Source organism: Oncorhynchus mykiss, chromosome 12 (assembly GCF_013265735.2).
Source record: "Oncorhynchus mykiss isolate Arlee chromosome 12, USDA_OmykA_1.1, whole genome shotgun sequence".
Taxonomy (NCBI): Eukaryota; Metazoa; Chordata; class Actinopteri; order Salmoniformes; family Salmonidae; genus Oncorhynchus; species Oncorhynchus mykiss.
The window spans coordinates 70639977-70665635 of NC_048576.1; the positions used below are offsets into that span (position 1 = coordinate 70639977).

Consider the following 25659-nt stretch of genomic DNA (forward strand, 5'->3'; position numbering starts at 1 on the left):
ATATCAATACAGCCAGTCACTACAAAAATAAAGGCGTCCTTCCTAACTCAGGGATTTCACCATGAGGCCAATGGTGACTTTCAAACAGTTACAGTGTTGAATGGCTGTGATAGGAGAAAATTGAGGCTGGATCAACAACATTGTAGTTACTCCACAATACGAACCTAATATTCCAAAACATGCATCCGGTTTGCAACAAGGCACTAAAGTAAAACTGAAAAACAAATCTCTAAAACAATACACTTTTTGTCCTGAATACAAAGTGTTATATTTGGGGCAAATCCAATACAACACCTTACTGAGTACCACTCTCCAATTTTTCAAGCATAGTGGTGGCTGCATCATGTTATGTGTATGCTTGTACTCATTAAGGACTGGGGAGTTTTTCAGGATAAAAAAAATAAATGTAATGGAATTAAGCACAGGCAAAATCCTAGAGAAAAACCTGTTTCAGTCTGCTTTCCACCAAACACTAGGAGATGAATTCACCTTTCAGCAGGACAATAACCTAAAACACAAATCTACACTGGAGTTGCTTACCAAGAGTCAGTGAATGTTAGTGGTTGAGTTACAGTTTTGACTTAAATCTACTTGAAAATCTATGGCAATACCTAAAAATGGTTGTCTAGCAATGATCAACAACCAATTTGACAGAGCTTGAATAATTTTTTTAAGAAACATGCTGTAATCGCTTCCAAATGTGCATTGACTCAGGGGTGTGAATACGTATGTAAATGAGATATTTCTGTATTCCGTTTTCAATAAATGTTTTTTTTTAAATGTCTAAAACATGTTTTCACTTTGTCATTATGGGTTTTGTGTGTAGATGGGTGAGAAAATAACTCAAGGGGTAGGAATACTTTCTGAAGTCACTATATTTTATCCTTCGAATTTGGAGTTGGCGGGTCTGCACCCAGATCTGTTGCTTGGACAAGTTTAATTGGTAGGTAGTATTGCGGTTAACAGAGTTGGGCCAGTAATCGAAGGTCGCTAATTTGAATCCTCGAGCCAACTAGGTGAAATTTCTGTCATTGTGCCCCTAAGAAAGACATTTAAACCTAATTGCTCCTTTATGTCGCTCTGGATAAGAGCGTCTGATAAATAACACATTTTAACGTGAATGCCAATAATTAGATGTTATCTTTATATGAGTTGAGGGGTGCATCATGATCATCAATATTATGCATAGGTGACGTGAAGCGCAGTAGCCAAGCCTCTGATCAGCTGATATTTCGTTGAGCGCTGTGTGTGGAACAGCGTTGAAAACTGGGAGCCGGGAACGGAAGACTAGTAGCTAGCTACAACAATAGTAAGAAATGTTTGGTGACAGTATTACTTGTTCAATACCAGCATTGTTTCCTATATATATTTCCCCCCCTGTAGCTAGTAAAGCAAACGTTACGGATGATTCAGTAACATTCACCGCACAGTAGCTCGCTATAACGTTATCCGGTTACCGTAGCTAGGTTTAACTTGCTATGCTAGCTATGATTTAAGATTAGTTAGATTTCTGCCAAGAGAGGTCAAATAGCCAAATAACCTGAGTGTCAGTCGAGTAAGAACGTTAGCTAGTAATTTTGTACTTTAATATAACATTGATGTTTTTGCTGAACAACGTTAGCCAGCGTACGTTAAGAGAAAGTTTGAGGTCCAACAAGTGCTTCGCCTGCGTCCTGGCTAACTAGCTAGCTTGCTATTAATGTTTGTTAGTTAGCTAAATTAGCCAGTTAGCCAGCGGTGCAATTCATTGTCAGTTCATATCGTCGATATACGGTGACAATTAACTGTACCGCTGGCTACCGAATTTTATAGCGAACTGCTTTGTTCTTATGTAACGTTAACTAACGTTAGTTAACGAGTAGCAACTGTCAAAACACACAAACACTAACGTTAGATCAGACTCACTCACTGCCTGACTCGAGCCGTCAAGGATGCAGACAAAAACTGGTCATGCAGATATGCTAAACAAGCAGTGACCATACTAAAGAGACCATCTTTCATGGACTTCAATTATATAGTTTGCTAAATGTATCCCCACTAGTTGTTCAACCGTTGTAGTTAGTGTTGATATTGACGATGTAATCCTGCTTGACTGGCAAATCAGATCACATGATACGGTTCAATCCATAGCTAGCTAGCTAAACCTGTTATTGCTTAAGGCATTTGCACTTCAAGAACATATGAATATGTGTGTTTAATTTACTTTTAATGAGTATAGTGTGAACCTGTTGTCTGTCCTGAGTCATTTTGCACCCTAGACTGAGAAACTCAAAGGCTTGGCTCGAAAACCTGTCATTGATTGTACAAAATGAGATAGGGGGGCCTATTGTGAGATTAAACTAAATGAGGATCGTACTGTCACATATGATGGTACTTTTACATGTATTATGGTTCTTGAAGAGTGGCTCCCCAGTTTCATGACAACATAATGACTAATGAGCCAAACTGAATTCCTGCAAAGATTATGGGTGCTAGATGTTAGATTTTTTTTCTGAAACATGCCTGCTCCTCGCTTAAGTGTAAACCATCACATCACTAATACAGAATGTTTATTACTGCTGTACAATTAGGGTCATCCTTAACACATTCGAAGAGGGTGCAGGTCTATGCCAATGTCTTTTTCTCTGAAATTACACTTCAAATCAAAAAAGTTAAGGCTATTGTAGTGTGAAAGGAAACAACACAAGGGAACTCCTTTGGCAATGTAGGCCTATGTATTCTCAGAGTTGGCTGTCTTTTTGAAAACATTGGAACAATGTTCCAACAAACATTCCTTCTGGTGGAACTCAGCTTCTCCTGTTTACTGTGCAGGTGATGTTTTCAATCTTTTTGACCCTAGCTAGATATCCAGGAGGATCCCATTGATCACTGAACAGGTGCACCACACTACGCCATCATGGGGGAACTTTTCAGAAGTGAGGAGATGACTCTGGCCCAGCTCTACCTCCAATCAGAGTCTGCCTACTGCTGTGTCAGCGAATTGGGAGAGATTGGAATGGTGCAATTCCGTGATGTGAGTCGTCCAGGCTTCTCTTTTTCCATTCCTCATTGTGATGCTCTAGCGCTAGACTATGCTTATTATCTCTCCTTTCTTATTGAGTGCTATTCTGTCTGTCAATCCATCTTCAGGCTATATAGGTCTAGAGCAGTGTAATGTATGGCTGTTAACAAAGGACAAACTCAGGAAGGAGGTAGATGAATATGGTAGTCTGTTGTAGTAATATCGAATCAGTCAGATGGTTGTGAAAGCACATACCTTGGCGTCTGCAGCATTTATCATGTGCCAGTAGCTGACCCTTTAGGCTGAGCATGGGAAAGCTCACACATGACATCCCTCCTGGGATCATATGGTGTGGGGGAAAACTAAGGCAGTGTTTCCCGTATTCATTTAGCAGCAGCGGGCTGCCATTTTGTTCCAGAAAAAACCCTGGAGTTAGTGTACAAAACATTAGGAACACCTTCCTAATATTGAGTTGCAGCCCATTTTCCCCTCTGAACAGCCTCAATTCGTTGGGGCATGGACTCTACAAGGTGTCAAGCGTTCCACAGGGATGCTGGGCAATGTTGAATCCAATGCGTCCCACAGTTGTGTGAAGTTGGCTGGATGTCCTTTGGGTGGTGGACCAGTCTTGATACACACAGGAAATTGTTGAGCGTGAAACACTCCGCAGCGTTGCAGTTCTTGACACTAAAACAGGTGCAGCTGGCGCTTACTACCATACCCCATTCAAAGGCACTTAAATCTTTTGTCTTGCCAATTCAACCTTTGAATTGCACACATACATAGTCAATTGTCCCTACTTTAGCCCGTCTCCTCCACTTCATCTCTACACTGATTGATGTGTATTTAACAGGTGGCATCAATAAGGGATCATAGCATTCACCTGGTCGGTGTCATGGAAAGAGCAGGTGATCCTAATGTTTTGTACACTCAGTGTATATTTGTAGCATTTGACTCATTGAGTCCTAGGTGTTTTTCAATTAGATAAATACAGATGGGCAATGCCATGTTTCAGCCAATGTATTTGAAACTGCTATGCTGCGTCAGATAGGCTATAGTGCTTTTAAAGGGAAAATTATATTTTAGATTGTGTCAACATAATTGAACTTTAATGCATTTTGCCGTAAAATGTCCTCTTAAAAAAGTCACCAGAAGTGAATTTCTCAGTTGTTCTCTCCCAAAAAAAACTCATGCCCCAAGACTGCCCCAGCATAAGGACATTCTCCCCATCCCCCACACCAACGTTGCCACACGTTCTGAAAAAAATCCTAGGGGAAACTCTGAAAGGGACTAGCTGTTGTACCCAGTATGTTATTATACCCTTTATTTGGTTGTATTACCTCTCCTCGTTCATAAGATCAAATGATAGTGCGGACACCAGTTAGCTGTTTTCAGAAGATATTAGCAATGCTGTTTTCGCTCTGAGGTTTCCTGGATAAGTTATTGCATTTTTATAGAAGTAGCCTAAGCTACAATTTCTTTGAATGCATCTTAGTGTTACAACACAATGTTTGTCTCTAGTTGTATATGACAGATAATAGCAAATGTATTGAAGGCATTTTTATCCCTGCGATGGCAAAAGGTTTTGAATAGTTTGCATGTTTGCATTACAGTTGAACCCAGACGTGAACGTGTTTCAGCGCAAGTTTGTCAATGAAGTGCGTCGATGTGAGGAGATGGACCGCAAGCTTCGTGAGTGAGCTCAAGTGTTTAACCCATTGCTTCACTCATTATACTCCCCCATATTTACAACAGTATCTGCTATTAGTTATCCCTACTCAGACCCAGTCATCTCACTCTCTCACAGGGTTTGTGGAGAAGGAGATCAAGAAAGCCAACATTCCAATGGTGGATACGGGAGAGAACCCAGAGGTCCCCCTCCCTAGGGACATGATTGACCTGGAGGTAACTTTACGCCGTTCTCACTAAGAATCCACTCTGGTTACAAAGTGCTCAACTCACCATGTCCCCAGCTCACTAACTCCCCCATCACACTCTCTCTATAGGCCACTTTTGAGAAGCTGGAGAATGAGCTGAAGGAGATCAACACCAACCAGGAGGCCCTGAAGAAGAACTTCCTAGAATTGACGGAGCTCAAGCATATCCTGCGCCGCACCCAGCAATTCTTCGACGAGGTCAATTCCACTGTACACAAACCAATTCACTATATATTCACAGCGTTTCTGTGCCTGCCTTACTGACTAGGCCCCTTGCGGGCTCCATAGTGAATGATAGGATTATGTTAACTTAGTATGGGTCAGATGTCTGCATCCTTTGTACAGTATATGGTTGCATAAGGCTTGTGTATTTATAACGGTTTGGTAATTACATCCCCAACCCCAGACCAGTTATTCAAGTTTAAAGATGCACCTAGGTTACATAGCAGAGTAATACGCCATACACAGATAGTCATTCACATGTGACAGAGACGAGACTACCTACTGTCTGTACTTTTGACCTGCATCAACTCCACTCCACTGAGTTTGCAAGCAAAGCTACTTGAACTTAGAATGTTATCGCCTATTTTACAAGCGCTTATGAGGTTGCATGGGGGTAAATCATTCAGCTGAATGTGTAGCCTTTTTTGCCAATAATTTACTGTTCATATAAACCCTAGCTAGCTGTTTGCTATGTTTTATGAAGAGCCTGGCCTGTGTTCAATATCATGCTCCTGCCCACTGAACTGTCAAACCTTCCCAGGGTGTAAATAGTTCCCCAACAAAGCAAGCCAGTTGTTCCTGAAAACAGGGATGATTTCTAATGCTTTTTTATCATATGTCTAATTGGCTGAAAATATCTTGGTCTAAATGTATTGGTTGTCATTCTCTCCACCCCGCTGCAGATGGAGGACCCCAATCTGCTGGAGGAGTCGTCGACCCTGATGGATCCCGCTGAAGTAGGGACCCGTCCTCCTCTCAGACTGGGGTGAGTCCTTGGTCCACTCTATTAAGGATGCATTAGCCATCTCCTCAAGACTTAAAGGTCAATGAAAAGACTGTCATTACATTACTTCCTGGAGGTGGAGTCAGTCAGTGTAACACCTAAATGGTTTGGCCCACACAAGCTCAGGCTGTCAGATTAGTTGGGCCACTAAGGTCACTTGACGGAGTGTGTGCGGCGGTGCTCTGTCTCTCTCTCCGTACTCTGTCCCTAAGCTGACAGCCCACATGCCCTGTCAGTATCGGTGGACAATTGTTTCCTAATGACTTTTAATGGTTGATAAGAGGCCAGTACTACTACAGGTGCTACCACTCTAGCATGTTGCCTGGCAGTAAGATGTAGCTCTGTTTATCAGGGTTCTGTCTTCAGTAGTGGACAGAGTGAGCAGATAGACATCAGACTGATAAGCAGTTTACATAGCATGCAAACACCAGCAACACAAAATTGATACGTGGACACATGCATTCTAGAAGAGGGGGACATCAAAGTTTGTCATCTATTTGCAGACAGAGGCAAAGAAAATATATTTGATTAAATGTCATAAAGTGTAAGCAAATTGGGGACAATTTCAACAGAAAATGGGGTGAACAAAATAATTCTCAGAAAACCGTAACTAAAATAGCTCAATACTGTGGTTGTGGCAAAGTTTAGCGCAAATTTTTTTAATGGATTGCTTGGTACAGATGCAGTGCCCCAAGGCCCTAGGGCTTCCCATCTGATGTCTGTTTGATGCTCCTCCATGTCTCCCATGCCCTCAGCTCCCATTCCTATATCCACCACTATCCAGAGAGGATGTTTTCATCAGTAGTGCGCCCATCACCAGTGTGAACAAACAAAATCAATGACCTCTGTCCTTATGTGCCCAGGTTTCATTCTGCAATGCCATTGCATTACGGACTGATCTTGGATCAGCTCCAACTTGAGCTGCCATTTAGGGACCTGACTCATTGCAAATATCAAACACCTTATTTTGAGATGAGATGCATTTTGTAGCTATTCTACTGTAAATGCTGATCCATGCCTTATCGTCCTCCTGTAGGTTTGTTGCTGGGGTGATCAGCAGGGAGCGCATCCCTACGTTTGAGAGGATGCTGTGGAGGGTTTGCCGTGGTAACGTGTTCCTGAGGCAGGCAGACATTGAAGACTCACTGGAGGACCCTGCCACGGTCAGTAACTGTTCACTGATACTAGTATAATAATCTGGAGGGTTTAGGGGAACAAAAACTGTGCAGGATTTTGTGACCTATTCAGTGGTATACTGTTGTACCATGACCGCTTGGTGGCACTCATGACAATCACAATGTCATTGATCTCCTTATTCATGCTACCTCACCCATACTCTTTATGATAGTGATATTTCTGCTCTATAAGGCAATGTTTAGTCTCCTCTTCACTTAACTCCTGTTGATATGTTTTCCCTACAGGGTGACCAGGTCTATAAGTCTGTCTTCATCATATTCTTCCAAGGAGATCAGCTGAAGACTCGGGTTAAGAAGATATGTGAAGGGTAAGGGGCTATGATTGGTTGAGAAATTCAAGAAACGCTAACTAATCTAGACAGAGGAATGTTGTAATTGGTTTTCTGTTCCGCTCCAGGCACTCTGGGTTGATCAACCCCTCTCTCCTTCACCTCTCAGGTTCCGAGCGTCACTGTACCCCTGTCCAGAGACCCCCCAGGAGAGGAAGGAGATGGCTGCAGGGGTGGCCACCCGTATCGATGACCTGCAGATGGTACGGCCTGCCTGGCCTATTGTAAAACAGACAGGGAGTCCACACAGTCAGCTAGCCAGCCAAAACGAACAGATATTTACATCATGTCTTGTTACATAAATTAAATCTAACAGATCCTTACATTTTCAAGTGAATTAGTTCCTCAATATTTCATCTGTTTTCATTGTGAACTTGATCTGGGCTCTATCATGGCTTCTGATCAGTGTTCTGTTTTGCCTGTAACTGTATACTCAGCTGCCAGAGGCTGTGGTGGAGGGGAGTGGTAGGTAACCACATGAGGTATGTGGCTAACTCAAAGGTGTTTTTAGTCATTAGTTTGAGGAAAGAAACCTTCTTTCTATTTTTCAACATGACATGAGTCATCTTTTGATGTGCTTTTTGGATAGACCTTTATTTAACTTTCTGCTAACTTTAGACTTTTGCGTAGTCAGGATTCTTGCTCTGCGTCTTGCTGCTTCAATGTCTGTGGAAGTTTCAGTTCCTCTTTCTGCCATTTCCTCTGTTATGAGCCGTCAAGCCCTCAGCCAAATCATGATGAAGTGGAGGGAAAGACTGATGATACCAGATTAGTTCCCCCAGCAGTGTTGCAGTAATATATATTTTATCTATCACACAAAACCACAGAGGATATGTTTGTTGATCACATTAGGGAGGCCTTCAAATTGAGTTAACTTCTGTCTGTTCGCAGTGTTCATATCTCAAACGTTCTGGCTTCAGTGTCTGACTCACTCAACCTCTTCGGCGGTAGTGGGCGTCGGCATCAATGGGCTGGGTGGAGCTGGGTGTGAAAAAGCTACAGGGAGAGGTCAGAAACGGTTGTCACTCGTGCCGTGCCAGGCCCATGAGGTGGCTGAACTGGATCTGCCTCTGGCCTGCCTTTGGAAGAGCACCTCTAAACCTGGCACAGTGACTCACCGCTCTAAAACGGGGCAAAAACAGGAACGGGACTGGGAGTGAAGGCTAATCCCAACACAAACACACACACCACCTCTTTGGTATTATAATCCAGTGTCTAACACCCTGTCTCCTTGTGCCAACTGTGTCTGGTGACCCAGGAACAATGCCTGTCTCAGTGTTTTCTGTTTTTTGCAGCTGTTGAGCAACATGTGAGCTGTGGTCTTTAGAAGTCCAGCCCACACAGACAGAACTTCAGTTTAGCCTTCCATGGAACAGCAGCAGTGTATGGTGCAACACCATCCCTATACGAAGAGAAACTCAATACTCCCTCTGGGAATACCCAGTTCTGCTCCAAAGCCCTACGTAGTCTGGTGGCGCAGACGGTTTGCACTTGGATGGAGGCATCCTTTCCTTGTTTGGCTAGGAGGAACCCTCACTCGCCTTGCATATAGGAAACCAGCTGATCATCAGGGTGGTTTACACTGAGTTCAGCCAATTAGCCACCCACTCCACCCACACTCACATAGTGACCACATTTACTACTCACATTCTCAGGAATGGGCTTAGCTTGAAGTAAAAAAAATAAAAATAAATCACTCAGTGTACTTCTCTCTGATAGACAGACGCCCAGTGGTGTGTGTGTGTTTCAGTGGTGTGTGTTGAGAATCTCTGTGGTTCAGGATCAGTTACAGACCCCAGTGTGGACAGAGCGTGAGAGACTCTGCATTATGTTTGGCAGGCCCCCTGTCTGCCAGAAATGTTAACATCCTCTCATTGCCAGTAAGTGCCTGGGAATGCATGCCTCGCTGTTTGAGGGTCCACTGTTATGCCCGTCGCTACGGGGGAGGGATAGTCGTCGACAAGAGAGAAGGGCGAGGGTGGAGGGGAAATGCCCGGCCCGCTAGTTTGGGAGTGAACAGTGTGTGTTTGTGGGCGTGAGAGGGTCTCGACAACGTGGGCGAGAGTGGGTGTAGGGTAGCGGCATGTTAGCAATCCTCTGATCATAAGACATTAACTTGATATGAGTCAGTGCTGCATACCTGAGAACGCCTCCGCCGGCTCTTACGGGAAACCCTGCTACGCTGGGTCTGATATAACCCCTTATCAAACTTGATCACATAGTGCACACTGTCCAGCAAAGCCTTCTATTAATGTGAACCACCTCCACAAATAAGAAGTGGAACATGATTCATTGCAACAGCACTTGCTGTTCTGGGCATGTAGGGAAGGCACACTATGCAGACCAATGCCACTCCCTACACAATTCTAGCTTTGAGTGGAAACTACTAGAGGATTGTCCTGATTCCACAGTCTCTGACCCTGGCCTACATCTAGGCCTGCATCTGTTTTCCAGTTGAGGTCGGTTTAGTTAGGCGCATACCTTTTTTTGAGTGCGAATGTGTTGAGAACTGAATGCAAACTTGAACAGTCGGTAGACTGTCTAGGTCAGAGCACCTGAGCTAGTTACACAGCTGGATATGTTCTGTACCCAGCCACGCAAGGTTTCAACTACTGTAGCATCCTAGTTGCATCTTGTCTTCATATCTCAAACCCTGATCTCCCTCCCCACTACAGGTGCTGAACCAGACAGAGGACCACAGACAGCGGGTCCTGCAGGCTGCAGCCAAGACCGTCAGGGTGTGGTTCATCAAGGTGAGGAAGATGAAGGCCGTCTACCACACCCTGAACCTGTGCAACATCGATGTCACCCAGAAGTGTCTGATCGCCGAGGTGTGGTGCCCCGTGTCAGACATGGACTCAATCCAGTTCGCCCTGCGGAGAGGCACGGTGAGTCAAGAGGACACCCGTCTCGACTAGAGGCATGGGGGAGTTACAGGAAGTTTTAAGTTGCGTCCCAAATAGCACCCTATTACTTTTTTAGAGTCCATAGGGCTCTGGTGGAAAATAGTGGGAATGGGTTCATTCCATATCTATTTAATGGGACATTTTTATTATACTGTTTAGGTCAAGTTCATTGATGGAGGACACCGTAGCATTAAGACATTACGAACCAGCGAGCCTCAGTCACCAGTTAACCCAGCTTTATGCCTGGACTCTGCTAGGCCATTAAGTCTCAACAGATCCAGACTGAGAGACAGTGCTAACAGGATGTGGAGAGGCACTGCGTGAGTGCTGGGTATGTGAGGATTTTACACCCATCATGAGGCTAGATTCCAGCGGTATCAGGACGTCATGCTGTCTGTCCTCTTCTGTAGTCCTGTCCTCTTCTGTAGTCCTGTCCTCTTCTGTAGTCCTGTTCTGTTGCCCTGTTCATGCCAGTAAGGGCTTAACCCTGTCACGGACAGCATTCAGTCTCCATGCTGCATTTATCCCACCAGGCTTTTTTTTACCTCATGTGCCTCATTGAGAAACACAGGGACATACTGCCCTCAATATACACACAACGATTCTGCTTCTACCTCAGCCATCGAACCATCCCTTAGACAAGCTGTTGTCTTTCACACACAGCAGGCGTGGGAGATCAGATGATACATGTAGTATGATAGATTCATCTCCAAACCAGCTGTGGAAATGAATCTGTCATATTAATCTGATTTATTGAAGACGTTGTTGCAGAACTTTTAGTGATGGTTGTATGGAAGGTCCCAGTGCCCAGTCTGCAGAAAGCAGGAGGATTCCTCTCATTCCTGAGTGCTGAAGAGATCCCAGGCCAGCTGACAGTCAAACTCTGGCTGGAACAACACAACATCCCTTTGTTAGACACATTCATGGGAGATTGAGCTAGCAGGGCAACTCCTGCTGTTCCCAATGCCTTGTAGGGCTGAATACCTCAACTCCCTGTAGAGGTTAACAGAGCTCTATTGTTGTGTCCTCCTGACCATCCTCTGAGTGTGTTTCTGACTGTCTTTCTGTCTTGGTCTCCAGGAGAAGAGTGGTTCCACCGTCCCTTCCATCCTCAACAGGATGCAGACTAAGCAGACCCCGCCCACCTTCAACAAGACCAACAAGTTCACCTCGGGCTTCCAGAACATCGTAGACGCCTACGGTATCGGCAACTACCGCGAGATGAACCCAGGTAACCACATCTGACACGATCAACCTCCTCTCTCTCTCTCTCTCGCTATCCTTTATTCCCCTTTTATCATTCAACTACCTATTGTTCAAATGATAGACATTGTTTCATGTACCTCACTAGGCAGCAGACTTATTTTATAGGGATCTCATAACTCACATAATGTCTATGTATCCAGCTGGCTAGATCACTGTGCCAAAGCCGGTGATAAATGTTCACCCCCGGTGCCAAGTCTATTTCCCCCATTATCACCCCATCACTGTCGATCATGCTGTATTGTGTATCACTGGTACGTGTGTCAGTGTGAGCTTGGGTTGGTTCAATCTCCCATTCCACAATGTGTATGCTCATGATTCCCTCCCTCCCTGTCCCCAGCCCCATACACCATCATCACCTTCCCCTTCCTATTCGCTGTCATGTTTGGGGACCTGGGCCATGGGGTGCTCATGACCTGCGCTGCCCTCTACCTGGTCCTGAGAGAGAGCCGCCTGGTCGCCCAGAAGAACGACAACGAGGTAGGGAGATCACTACCCCTGCCATCAGCCCATCAGCTCCATCCCTCACCCCTTATCCAGACTCTAGCTCCATTACTGGGAACTAAACAGGGCTTGGTTACCTCTCTGCTTTAGACAGATTCTATGGCCCTAACACTGTAGTGGCATCATGATTGCCAGTTTAACTTTCAAGTTGATGCTTTTTGAGTGTGAATAAATAACCAAATCCTCTATGGCTAAAACAAAATGTAACTGAGACCAGATTCTAACAGTGTGTAAAGTATCACTTTTGGTCTCTGCGGATGTTTGGCGTGGTGCGCATTCAGCAGGACGCAATATTTTGGAACATTCTGATAAAAATATTCTATGTAGAACAAACATGCCTCTGACATGTAGAATAAGGAATCACTTCGGCTCTATTTATGTTTTTTCTGTCTGCAACGTTCTACAGTGTTTTGCAACAGAACGTGGCCATAGTTTGATTCTAACAGTGTAACGTGTCACTTCCTGTCTGCGGGTGTAGATGTTCAACATGGTGTTAGATTCAAACAGTATCACTTCCTGTCTGTGTAGATGTTCAGCATGGTGTTTGCTGGGCGCTACATCATCCTACTGATGGGCATCTTCTCGATCTACACCGGCATCATCTACAACGACTGCTTCTCCAAGTCCCTCAACCTGTTTGGCTCTGGCTGGAGCGTCAGGCCCATGTTCGACACCCGCGTTAACAACCTCACCTGGTCGTAAGTATCCCCCTCTATCGGTCTCGTACTGTCTGTGGATTAGATTAGTTTACCTCCTGTACCTTGTTGGCAGTGCCCTCTGTGAAGTGATGATTCATGCCATGTTTGATGTTCTCAGGTTTCAGACACTTGATGAAAACAAGGTTTTACAGTTGGACCCTGCAGTAAGAGGAGTCTTCAATGGCCCTTACCCCATTGGCATTGACCCAGTGAGTACTCCGTCTCTGTGACAACAAGCTGAAATCCCCTTACAATAAAGATGGATAGTGAGCTAAAAAAAAGTGTTATTTTGACAAATGTAATATGTTACATTTCTATCATCCTGATTTCATTGTCTTATAACTGTTTGACTGTGTTCTTCAGATCTGGAACATCGCCACCAACAAGCTGACCTTCCTCAACTCCTTCAAGATGAAGATGTCAGTGATCCTGGGGGTCATCCACATGCTGTTTGGAGTGTCTCTCAGTCTCTTCAACCACCTGTGAGTCATGCTTAGAAGCTACAGTCCTTGTATATAGAGCACTGTCTATGAATTTGAAAGGGTTTATATTTCCCCATCCTTATCCCTCTGCTGTCTACCAAAACAAGTGGTGGGGCGCTTTTTTATTTTTGAGGAACCATGACAGTTTGTTTCCTGTCTACATGACTATTTTATCTGATGGTGAACATGTCTTGTTGTTTTCTGAAGGTATTTCAAGAAACCCCTGAACATCTACCTGGGCTTCATCCCAGAGATTGTGTTCATGGCCAGTCTGTTTGGCTACCTGGTCATCCTGGTCTTCTATAAGTGGTTGGCCTACGACGCTCACACCTCCAGAAATGCTCCCAGTCTTCTCATCGCCTTCATCAACATGTTCCTGTTCAACTATAACGACCCCACCAACCAACCCCTCTACAGAGGACAGGTGATCATTCCATCCATCCTTTCATCTGTCAATCTGTCCTTTTTAAAAAAAAAATTGAGCGAGCCATTTTATGGTGGGATAATGTGTGACGCCCCATACGCGTCTAACATCCCTCGTTCTCTCGTCCTTCCCCTCTACAGATGGTTATTCAGACGCTGCTGGTGTTGATAGCCCTGGCATGTGTTCCCTGTATGTTGATAGTGAAAACCCTGGTTCTGCGGCGACAGTACCTCTGGAAGAAGAACTTGGTACTGTAGTAACCTCTTCCCTCCCACACACACTTGTTCCATTGGGATCTGGAGTGTAGAGTTTGTGACCCCAGCAATAACCCCTGTCGTCCTCTTGTCTGTTCCTCCAGGGCACCCAGAACTTTGGAGGGATCCGGGTGGGAAACGGCCCCACGGAGGACCAGGCTGAGATCATCCAGCATGACCAGCTCTCCCAGCACTCGGAGAACGACGAGCATGAGGTGAGAAACCAGGATGCCCCCTAGCCTCCACTCTGTTGGCCTAGCACATATGAAGTATGTGACCAGAGTAGTCTATTATAATGTTGGCCAAATAGCGGACTCCATTAGATACTGCTGTAGGCAATATGATCCAGACCGAGCCCAGATGGAATAACCTTGAGTAATAAAGTCATCAGCCACATATAGAAACCCAACCCATTTACTTTACTTTACCAGAGCTCTCATATTCCCTGCTTCACCAACAGCAGCATAGAATATGTATTCATTATAGAAGTGGCATCTGGCAGGAGCAAATGAAACGGACCACAAAGCTAATCCAGCACCTCTTATTACTCAACATGTGCGTTATTGTAATACCTACAAAAATGTAGTTTAATTTTTAGACAGTAAACAGTCACACTGAATCAAGTCTGTGGGATTGTTCTGTGTTCTCTCCCTCACCATTTCAGGAGTTTCTGATAAACAAATGAAACGATACAACAGGCTCCTGTGAACCTCAAACCAGACAAGCTGTCAGTTTGTTTCTGTAGCTTTCAGGAAGCATTTATGGCTGTTTACAGACAGTTTGCTATTTTATGGTTCCAGGACCCAGGATTTATAGAGCAGCTTTCAAAGCGCCTCACGCAGATTCCTTTATTTGATTGGAGGTTACTTTATTTAGCAATGTTAGTCTACAGTCCATGCCACTATAAACTCTAAGGTTTTGGACTAGAAGCGATCTCTATGTGATTCAGTGGACGGGGCTGTGCTGGAACAAATCTTTTAATTCTAATATGTTGTATTCATTTCCAAGATGTTTTAGAGCCATGTTACATCGCATGTTGATAATGTGAGCTCTGGCTCATTAACAAAAGGCTGAATGAATTGCAGTGGTTGCATGTATCACCATGCAATCCGTTTCAAGCCATTTATTAATTGCATAGTATATTTCCAGTTCACTGACCAGACAGCGTTTGTGTTTAGAGTTGTGCAGCTCCTCCCTCTGGCCAGCAGGTGTTCAGGCAGGCAGGGTGCTAAGTAACTAACACAGTAAATATAGCATTTCTGTTTTAACATGGAGGAACTCATTTTAACAGGCCACCTTTACTGAATTCCTGCCTATAAACTGCTCGGGTCATCTGGTCAAGTATCCAAATTATTCTAACCGTGTTAATCCTAAACGACAGAGCTTAATTCATTAATTTGTGTTAAATTGGGAAATACCGTCTTTGGTCTGCGATATGGTAAATGGCTAAAGGCTAAAGCTTTAGTTAGCTTTTTTTCTAACCAGCCTTCCTGAATGGCTGAGCAGGGTGTAACCCAAACAGCCCAGTCCCACCTGCTGTCACTGTCAGAAGTGGGTCACCAACCCCATTGGTCATTACATTCCCCATCACTGTCTCCCCTAGCAACCTCAGAAACACACACAACAACAATATGCCAAAGACCCAAGGCCTATAGATATATCTGGAAATGTCACAGTAGAATGTTGTCACAAAATACTTAGCATGCACAAATGCATGCTTTTGGAGGAATTGCAATGCACCACCTAGATACCAGTGCCATAATGTTTTTATGCAGCCCCTTAAGAAACTTTGTCAGTAGTTTTGATCCAGTGCCTGTGACGACTGCAACACCTAATCACATTGTGTATATTTTACATCTTCCTATGTTTAATGTCATTGTTTTCTCTTGTTTCTCTCATCACTGTGTTCTGTTGTCCTGTCACTAACAAACCTAACTCGTTGTCAATCGCTTTCAAGGCCCCCGAGGAGGAAGTGGTAAGCCAAGCACTCACCCCCCCCAATCCCCTTACCCAAAGCGCATGTCTTGCTAGTCTCTCTATGCCTCTGCTTGTGTGTGATAGTGTGTATCTCTGTCCTACATGTGTGTTCTGTCCCCTGAGGCTGTTGACTGTGTGTTTGGTCTGAGTTTTTGCTGTCTCTGGGTGTTCAAGGGATTCTTCTAACACGCAGCCGCACACTTGGCCACACCCTTGGCCACACCCTTGGCCACACCCTTAGGCTAGTAGTGCTTCCTGTCTGCCCCGATCATGAGGTGGTACTACCATTACCAGCATGGCATATCCTGCACAGCTCCTCATTTGTCTGGTTCATGGGTCGTAAGGAAGGAGCTTCTTGGGAGACCTCTGCTACAGAGGTCTGACTAGTGGGTCAGGCTGCTGTTTCTGGAGCTGTTTTAATCTGGTGAATGTCTTCCTCAATGTGGTACCGTTTAGCCATGAACTTTACTGTCGTTAGAGATTGCCCCGGACCTCATTTGGACCGGTCTCCCGGTCCCTGTACTGTTGTGTCCTTGTCACCTAGAGGTTCATACTGGGTGTGTGTTCTCTCTCCCTCCTCCAGTTTAACTTTGGGGACGTGGCTGTGCACCAGGCCATCCACACCATAGAATACTGTCTGGGCTGCATCTCCAACACAGCTTCCTACCTACGCCTATGGGCCCTCAGCCTGGCACACGCACGTGAGTACATAAATCTCTCTCTCTCTCTCTCTCTCTCGCTGCGTCTCACTCTACCCTTTTTGGTTTCTCTTTGAAAGGGTACAGAAAAACAGTTGATTTCCTTCTCTTCCTCTGTGATCCAACAGAGCTGTCAGAGGTTCTGTGGACCATGGTGATGCACCTTGGCCTGTCCTCCAGGAGCTTTGGGGGTTTCGTTGTCCTGTCCATCATCTTCGGGGCCTTCGCCGTCCTCACTGTCTGCATCCTGCTCATCATGGAGGGCCTGTCTGCCTTCCTGCACGCACTGCGTCTGCATTGGTGAGAGACGCACTGATCTCTTGCACATAGACAACATGTTTGTTCAGTCTGAGGAGTCTCAAACTAAGGTCTCGAGAACCTTCCCTGCACTTAACAGCTACTGTAAGCTGTGGAGGGCTCCATCTTCTGCTAGTCTGGAGTCCTCATTGACTTGGGTCAAATCACATTTTATTGATCACATATACATGTTTAGCAGATGTTATTGTGAGTGTAGTGAAATGATTCTGCTTCTAGATCTGACAGTCCAGCAGTATCTAACAGGTAATATCTAACGATTCCACAACAACTACCTAATACACACAATCTAGTAAAGGAATGGGATGAAAATATATGGATGATCAGTGACAGAGCGGCTAAGATGCAGTAGATAGAATAGTGTAGTATACAGTATATACAGTGCCTTGCGAAAGTATTCGGCCCCCTTGAACTTTGCGACCTTTTGCCACATTTCAGGCTTCAAACATAAAGATATAAAACTGTATTTTTTTGTGAAGAATCAACAACAAGTGGGACACAATCATGAAGTGGAACGACATTTATTGGATATTTCAAACTTTTTTAACAAATCAAAAACTGAAAAATTGGGCGTGCAAAATTATTCAGCCCCCTTAAGTTAATACTTTGTAGCGCCACCTTTTGCTGCGATTACAGCTGTAAGTCGCTTGGGGTATGTCTCTATCAGTTTTGCACATCGAGAGACTGACATTTTTTCCCATTCCTCCTTGCAAAACAGCTCGAGCTCAGGGAGGTTGGATGGAGAGCATTTGTGAACAGCAGTTTTCAGTTCTTTCCACGGATTCTCGATTGGATTCAGGTCTGGACTTTGACTTGGCCATTCTAACACCTGGATATGTTTATTTTTGAACCATTCCATTGTAGATTTTGCTTTATGTTTTGGATCATTGTCTTGTTGGAAGACAAATCTCCGTCCCAGTCTCAGGTCTTTTGCAGACTCCATCAGGTTTTCTTCCAGAATGGTCCTGTATTTGGCTCCATCAATCTTCCCATCAATTTTAACCATCTTCCCTGTCCCTGCTGAAGAAAAGAAGGCCCAAACCATGATGCTGCCACCACCATGTTTGACAGTGGGGATGGTGTGTTCAGCTGTGTTGCTTTTACGCCAAACATAACGTTTTGCATTGTTGCCAAAAAGTTCAATTTTGGTTTCATCTGACCAGAGCACCTTCTTCCACATGTTTGGTGTGTCTCCCAGGTGGCTTGTGGCAAACTTTAAACGACACTTTTTATGGATATCTTTAAGAAATGGCTTTCTTCTTGCCACTCTTCCATAAAGGCCAGATTTGTGCAATATACGACTGATTGTTGTCCTATGGACAGAGTCTCCCACCTCAGCTGTAGATCTCTGCAGTTCATCCAGAGTGATCATGGGCCTCTTGGCTGCATCTCTGATCAGTCTTCTCCTTGTATGAGCTGAAAGTTTAGAGGGACGGCCAGGTCTTGGTAGATTTGCAGTGGTCTGATACTCCTTCCATTTCAATATTATCGCTTGCAGTGCTCCTTGGGATGTTTAAAGCTTGGGAAATCTTTTTGTATCCAAATCCGGCTTTAAACTTCTTCACAACAGTATCTCGGAACGGCCTGGTGTGTTCCTTGTTCTTCATGATGCTCTCTGTGCTTTTAACGGACCTCTGAGACTATCACAGTGCAGGTGCATTTATACGGAGACTTGATCACACAGGTGGATTGTATTTATCATCATTAGTCATTTAGGTCAACATTGGATCATTCAGAGATCCTCACTGAACTTCTGGAGAGTTTTCTGCACTGAAAGTAAAGGGGCTGAATAATTTTGCACGCCCAATTTTTCAGGTTTTGATTTGTTAAAAAAGTTTGAAATATCCAATAAATGTCGTTCCACTTCATGATTGTGTCCCACTTGTTGTTGATTCTTCACAAAAAAATACAGTTTTATATCTTTATGTTTGAAGCCTGAAATGTGGCAAAAGGTCGCAAAGTTCAAGGGGGCCGAATACTTTCGCAAGGCACTGTACATATGAGATGTAATGCGATATATGTAAACGTTCTTAGTGCATTATTAAATTGACTAGGGCTCCAGTTATTAAAGTGGCCAATGATATCAAGTCTGTAGGTAGGCAGCTGCCTCTCTGTGCTAGTGGTGGCTGTTTAACAATCTGATGCCCTTGAGATAGAAGCTGTTTTTCAGTCTCTCGGGCCCAGCTTTGATGCACCTGTACTGATCTGTCCTTCTGGATGGTAGCGGTGTGAACAGTCGTTGTCCTTGATGATCTTTATTGCCTTCCTGTGACATCGGGTGCTGTTGGTGTCCTGGTGGGAAGGTAGGTTGGCCCCGGTGACGCATTGTGCAGACCGCACCACCCTCTGGAGAGCCCTGCGGTTGTGGGCGGTGCAGTTGCCGTACCAGGCAGTGATAAAGCCCGACAGGATGCTCTCTAAAAAAAAGTTGGTGAGGCTTTTCGGTGACAAACCACTTTTTTTCCCCCAGCCTCCTGAGGTTGAAGAGGTGCTGTTGCTCCTTCTTCACCTGCATAAGAGGACCATTTCAGTTTGTCTGTGACGTGTACACCGAGGAGCTTAAAACCTTCCACCTTCTCCACTGCTGGTCCCGTTGATGTGGAAATGGGGGTGCTCCCTCTGCTGTTTCCTGAAGTCCACGATCATCTCTTTTGTTTTGCTGACATTTAGTGAGAGGTTATTTTCCTGACACCACACTCCGAAGGCCTTCACCTCCTCCCTGTAGGCTCTCGTCGTTTTTGGTTATCAAACCTACCACTGTTGTGTCGTCTGCAAACTTGAGGTGTGCCTGGCCATGCAGTCGTGTGCCTGGCCATGCAGTCGTGGGTGAACAGAGAGTACATGAGGGCTGAGAACGCACCCTTGTGGGGCCCCAGTGTTGAGGGTCAGCGAAGTGGAGATGTTGTTTTCTACCTTCACCACCTAGGGGTGGCCCGTCAGGAAGTCCAGGACCCAGTTGCACAGGGTTGACGAGTTTGGAGGGTACTATGGTGTTAAATGCTGAGCTGTAGTCAATGAACAGCATTCTTACATAGGTATTCCTCTTGTCAAGATGGGATAGGGCAGTTGGATGGCGATTGCATCGTCTGTGGACCTAATGGGGCGATAAGCAAATTGAAGTGTTTCTAGGGTGACAGTTAGGGTGGAAGAGATATGATCCTTGACTTGTATCTCAAAGCACTTCATGATGACAGAAGTGAATTGCTATGGTGTGATAGTCATTTAGTTAAGTCAACTTTGCTTTCTTGGGAACAGGAACAATGGTGGCCATCTTGAACTGGGGGACAGCAGACTGGGATAGGGAGAGATTGAATTTGTCTGTAAACACTCCAGCCAGCTAGTCTGCGCATGCTCTGAGAACGTAACTAGGGATGTCGTCTAGGCCGGCAGCCTTGTGAGGGTTCACACTTTTTAAAAAAAGTTTTACTCATGTTGGCCACGGAGAAGGAGAGCCCACAATCCTTGGTTGCGGGCCACGTCGGTGGCACTATTGTCCTCAAAGCACGCAAAGAATTTGTTTAATTTTTTTGGAAGCAAGACGTCCACGACGGGGCTGGTTTTCTTTTTGTAATCCATGATTGTCTGTAGACCCTGTGAAGGAAGGAGCATGTCTTCAGTTGTTTCCTGGAGGTGTGGCTCAGCCTTCTAGCGCCCCCTGCTGGTGAAACTATGGTAACAAAAGTTTTAGCTCTAGTTTCTCGGGGCATCGTCTGAGCCCTCAACCGTGTGCGTCTCAATGGAAACCGGGCCTGTCTCTCTGTCCCACTGGTATTAAGCAGACCGGTGCTACTGGGAGCTGTGGTTATCCAGCTCTCACCTCCAGCTCTTTCCTGGCCAGGAATCTGGAATCTCTCTGCATCCCATAAAGCAGTGGAGGATTGTGTGTGTGTGTGTGTGTGAGATGCTTTCCATCATGGAGAAACTTCTGGTGTCTCAGAACAGCCCTGTTGAACTGGAAGGGATCATGCACTGGCACCCTCTCACAGCACTGACACAGACCCTCATCACTGTATTTACCCAGCACATTGGAATCTAATGCTCCACTCTCACTTTTTTATTTTAACTTATTTTTCTTAGTGGCCACTAACACAGTTGTAAATTTGATTTCGAACTGCCAAGGTAATGTCAGGCATCTGTCAAATGTATAGCAGTAGTAAATGTTTATCTAGCTGTGGCCAACATGCATACCCACTTGCTCCTATTTCAAAACCATTTGATCCAGTCAGAGCGATTCCTCCAGTAGCTGAGAGAGGAGTCATCCCTTAAACACTTCTTGGTATATTTTAGAGTCTGACATTTTAGCTTCAATCAAATACTGATTCTGTACTCCAGCTCTTTGGATTTGAAAGGATACAATGACTGTAGTTAAAGTGCAAACTGTCAGCTTTAATTTTAGGGTATTTTCATCCATATCAGGTGAAACGTTTTAGAAATTACAGCACTTTTTGTACATGGTCCCCTAAAATGGGGCGGGGGGGGGGGGGCTAAAAGTATTGGGACAAATTCACTTGTGTATTAAAGTAGTCAAACGTTTGGACCTATTCCTAGTACACAATGACTACATTAAACTTGTTGGATGCATTTGCTGTTTGTTTTGGTTGTTTCAGATTATTTTGTGCCCAATAGAAATGAATGGTTTTGTAATCAATTTTATTGTAAATAAGAATATAATGTTTTTAAACACTTCTACATTAATGTGGATGCTACCATAGTTACGGATAATTGTGAATAATGATGATGGAGAAAGTTAGACGCACAAATATCATACCCCGAAGACATGGGGGTCGATCGATTAATCAGAATGGCCGATTTAATTAGGTCCGATTTCAAGTTTGCATAACAATCGGAAATCACCTTTATTTAATCTTTAACTAGGCAAGTCAGTTAAGAACACATTCTTATTTTCAATGACGGCCTAGGAACGGTGGGTTAACTGCCTCGTTCAGGGGCAGAACGACAGATTTTCACCTTGTCAGCTAGGGGGATCCAATCTTGCAACCTTACAGTTAACTAGTCCAACGCTATAACCACCTGCCTCTCGTTGCACTCCACAAGGAGACTGCCTGTTACGCGAATGCAGTAAGCCAAGGTAAGTTGCTAGCTAGCATTAAACTTATAAAAACAAAACAATCAATCATAATCACTAGTTAACTACACATGGTTGATGATATTACTAGTTGATCTAGCGTGTCCTGCGTTGCATATAATCTGACTGAGCATACAGTATCTAACTGAGCGGTGGTAGACAGCAGCAGGTGCGTAAACATTCATTCAAACAGCACTTAGGTGCGTTTTGCCAGCAGCTCTTCTTTGTGTGTCAAGCATTGCGCTGTTTATGACTTCAAGCCCATCAACTTCCGAGATGAGGCTGGTGTAACCGAAGTGAAATGGCTAGCTAGTTAGTGGGGTGCTCGCTAATAGCGTTTCAAACGTCACTCGCTCTGAGACTTGGGAGTAGTTGTTCCCCTTGCTCTGCATGGGTAACGCTGCTTCGAGGGTGGCTGTTGTCGTTGAGTTCCTGGTTCGAGCCCAGGTAGGAGTGAGGAGAGGGACGTAAGCTATACTGTTACTGGCAATACTAAAGTACATATAAGAACATCCAATAGTCAAAGGTTAATGAAATACAAATGCTATAGTGAGAAATAGTCCTATAATTCCTATAATAACTACAATCTAAAACTTCTTACCTGGGAATATTGAAGACCCATGTTAAAAGGAACCACCAGCTTTCATATGTTCTGAGCAAAGAACTGAAACGTTAGCTTTTTTACATAGCACGTATTGCACTTTTACTTTCTTCCCCAACACTTTGTTTTTGCATTATTTAAACCAAATTGAACATGTTTCATTATTTATGAGGCTAAATAGATTTTATTGATGTATTATATTAAGTTAAAATAAGTGTTAATCGGTATCGGCTTTTTTGGTCCTCCAATAATCTGTATCGGCGTTGAAAAATCATAATCGGTCGACCTCTAGTGCAGAGCCAAAACATCAAAAAATGTGTCACTATCCCAATACTATTGGAGCTCACTGTAAATCGGTTTTCAGTCTAGGGAGAAATTACGATCTCAGATTCATAGAAACACAAAGCCTATCACTTTTATTTGTTTCTTTGCCTTAAATGTTCTGAAGGAAAGTAGTGCTAGTTGACTACGTCAAACATAATGCCGCTAAAGTTTTACCTTCTCTTGTAAGCATATTCTAGAGCCCCAGCCTACCCAGATGAACATCTACCTCCAGACATAGGGAGGAATGACGAGCATGTCTGCTTCCTCCATTGAAAGGTTATCCAGCCGTTAGTTTGCAGGGAGATTTTATAAATAGGGAGATGGAAAGAGGGTTGTGTTTCGCTTCTGAGGACCAGGTCTAGGCCTTAACGTGGGTGTGATACAAAGTGGGTTACACAGGGAGGTTGTGGAATGGAGAGCAGGGGTCATCTCACCATCATCTCCATCTGGCTTTGGCTTGATACAATCATTAAGGGCTACCTATATTGCACCTCAAAGAAACTCTAGTTTAAAGGGACTCCAGACTTACTTTCAAAAGATCTTTGTATAACTGTTGATGGTGCTAGACTAGTATATGCAGCATTGATCTTTGCATTGATTGATGGTTCTTATTGTAATATGCCTGATGTTAACTGTCACCTCTCTTGTTCTCTCTAGGGTGGAATTCCAGAATAAGTTCTACGTAGGCCAGGGCTTCAAGTTCCTCCCGTTCACCTTTGAAAGCATTCTGGAGGGAAGGTTTGAGGACTGAACACTGTCCTGACCACTGCTCCAAAAACCTCCCTGTTCCTCTTGACAGCCAATGTGATGTTGGTGTAAGGTAGACTCCACCCACCCTCGGCATTGCCACAGGAACCTGTGTGATTAACTCTGGGCTCGCTGGTCAGGATCTTGGGTAAAATAGCTCTTTCTGAAAATCTGAAGTTAATCACATCTGTATTTCATATCCTGGTGCCGTGATTGTTTTGTTTGTTCGATTAAATTATTTAATGTGTTTTTTTGTTGTGAAACCTGTCCAATGATGTGTTTGAACCTCCCTATGAAAATTGCACTTCTGATCATTGTAAACGAGGACTAGCTTTCCGGTAGTCTAAAATTTAGTTATTTTACAGATTGTCATTGATACAGTAGATGTCCATGGAAAATGAGAGAAAATGGCACCAGGCTCTAATCCAGTAAAGGCTGGAGGTCTTTAAGTGTTTTTTTATGTCCCTTGTCCTTACCAACATCTCCTTCTCACGTCGCTGCTCATATTAATACACAATGTTCACCCACACATTCTCTGCAGCACATAAAATCAGACATACCTCTACTGTAAAAAAGTCTAAAGGGATTGCGTTTTACCACACAATGACTCATGCTAGCAGTTTCTTTATGCGACGCAGTGAATTTAATCTCTTAAGTATCAGAGGTAGATCTTGACGCGTCCTATAATTTTCTGCCGTTTTGACCTGATGTGTTCTATACTGACTGCGCTGTTTTGGACTACATATCTGTGATGTGCAGTGAACTATGGGTAACCTGTCTGTCACGTGTCATATTAGTGTGGAGTATTTCAGAAGTGTAGAAAGTAGCTGGATTTTCTGTGATAATCCGTGACTATGAGATTATTGGTCATTGTGTGTTGATTCGTTTTTTTGTTCCACACCTGTCTAATTAAGTGTTTACACCGTGAGTGTAGGACCGTATGAGGGGAGAGGGAAGGACAAACCACACAACAGGAATATGTAAAGGGGATCTGTGTATTGACATCAACTAAATCTGTATATGATGGTGGTTGCATTGAGAATCTGTCTATGTGTTTGTCATTAAACAGGAAAGAGCTGGTTAAACAAACACATTTTACAATTCTTCTGGCTGGGATTGGTGGAGGGTCATATGTTTCAAGTGAGCAGTTAACAGATCAAGTAAATTAGTGTTGGGTTTTGAGTGTTTAAGGGTGTAAGATGCTGTTTAGTGGATAATTCATTGAATGCTAGCACCACACTTACATTCAATTCCAACACTTTTTTGGGGGGTAGTATGGCAAATGGTTAATGCATTATGCATGCTTTTAATATACAGTCACAAACGTCAAGGCCAAAGTTTCAGTTTTAGCACAGGCTATATGAATACAGGGATGACAACAACCAAGCCAAGGGCACTTTCTGGTGGTTACTGAGTGTAGTGCAGGTATGGTTTTCAGCATCCGTGTCTAGTTTCTCAGCAGTCCCCATGAGGGAGCTGTTGCACTGGAGTTATCATTGATCAGGCAGCCAAACACATTCTCACTGTAAAAGCTTATTCCCTTGAATCATTCAAGTAAGGTAAATGTTATTTAGTAGACAGTGCTCTGTTCTTCAAAACTAGCTGTCAACGGAAGGAAACTTCATTTTCACCGTAAGGGAACTTTTCCTTGGCTGTCCTACCAGAATCCGATATGTGTAAAAAGGTCTTAACATCAGCTAAAACGTCTCCGTGACACATCAATTATCTGAATGACCTGCTCTACATGTGTACTGGAATGTGATATCTTAAAGCTCCGTGCTAACCAAAGGAAATGAGTCCAGAAACGGCTGGGCACTTACTGTAGCACATCAAGGTACTCATCCGCTCTCACATAATAGGTATTTTGTTATAGTAAACCGCTTTTCATTGCATAATGGATTGACCTGATTA

General features: G+C 44.1%; 1 protein-coding gene across 4 annotated transcripts; it reads left to right on the forward strand.

The window, feature by feature from the left end:
• Positions 1–987: 987 nt before the first annotated feature.
• On the forward strand, positions 988–24837 carry LOC110538197 (V-type proton ATPase 116 kDa subunit a1). Of its 4 annotated transcripts, none has more exons than XM_036938256.1 (22): positions 988–1309; positions 2833–3013; positions 4615–4693; positions 4809–4906; positions 5008–5136; positions 5844–5926; positions 6981–7107; positions 7366–7448; positions 7579–7672; positions 10145–10357; positions 11456–11606; positions 11979–12118; positions 12671–12840; positions 12959–13049; positions 13204–13322; positions 13530–13746; positions 13887–13994; positions 14105–14215; positions 15958–15975; positions 16561–16678; positions 16804–16975; positions 23659–24837. In XM_036938256.1, the coding sequence occupies exons 2-22, from the start codon at positions 2897–2899 to the stop codon at positions 23750–23752; spliced, it is 2532 nt and encodes an 843-aa protein (XP_036794151.1). In that variant the 5' UTR covers positions 988–1309; positions 2833–2896; the 3' UTR covers positions 23753–24837. The 4 variants fall into 4 exon arrangements, with proteins under 4 accessions (XP_036794151.1, XP_021480525.1, XP_021480524.1 ...); XM_021624850.2 differs by having other exon boundaries at positions 2844–3013; XM_021624849.2 differs by having other exon boundaries at positions 989–1309; positions 2840–3013.
• Positions 24838–25659: the final 822 nt, after the last annotated feature.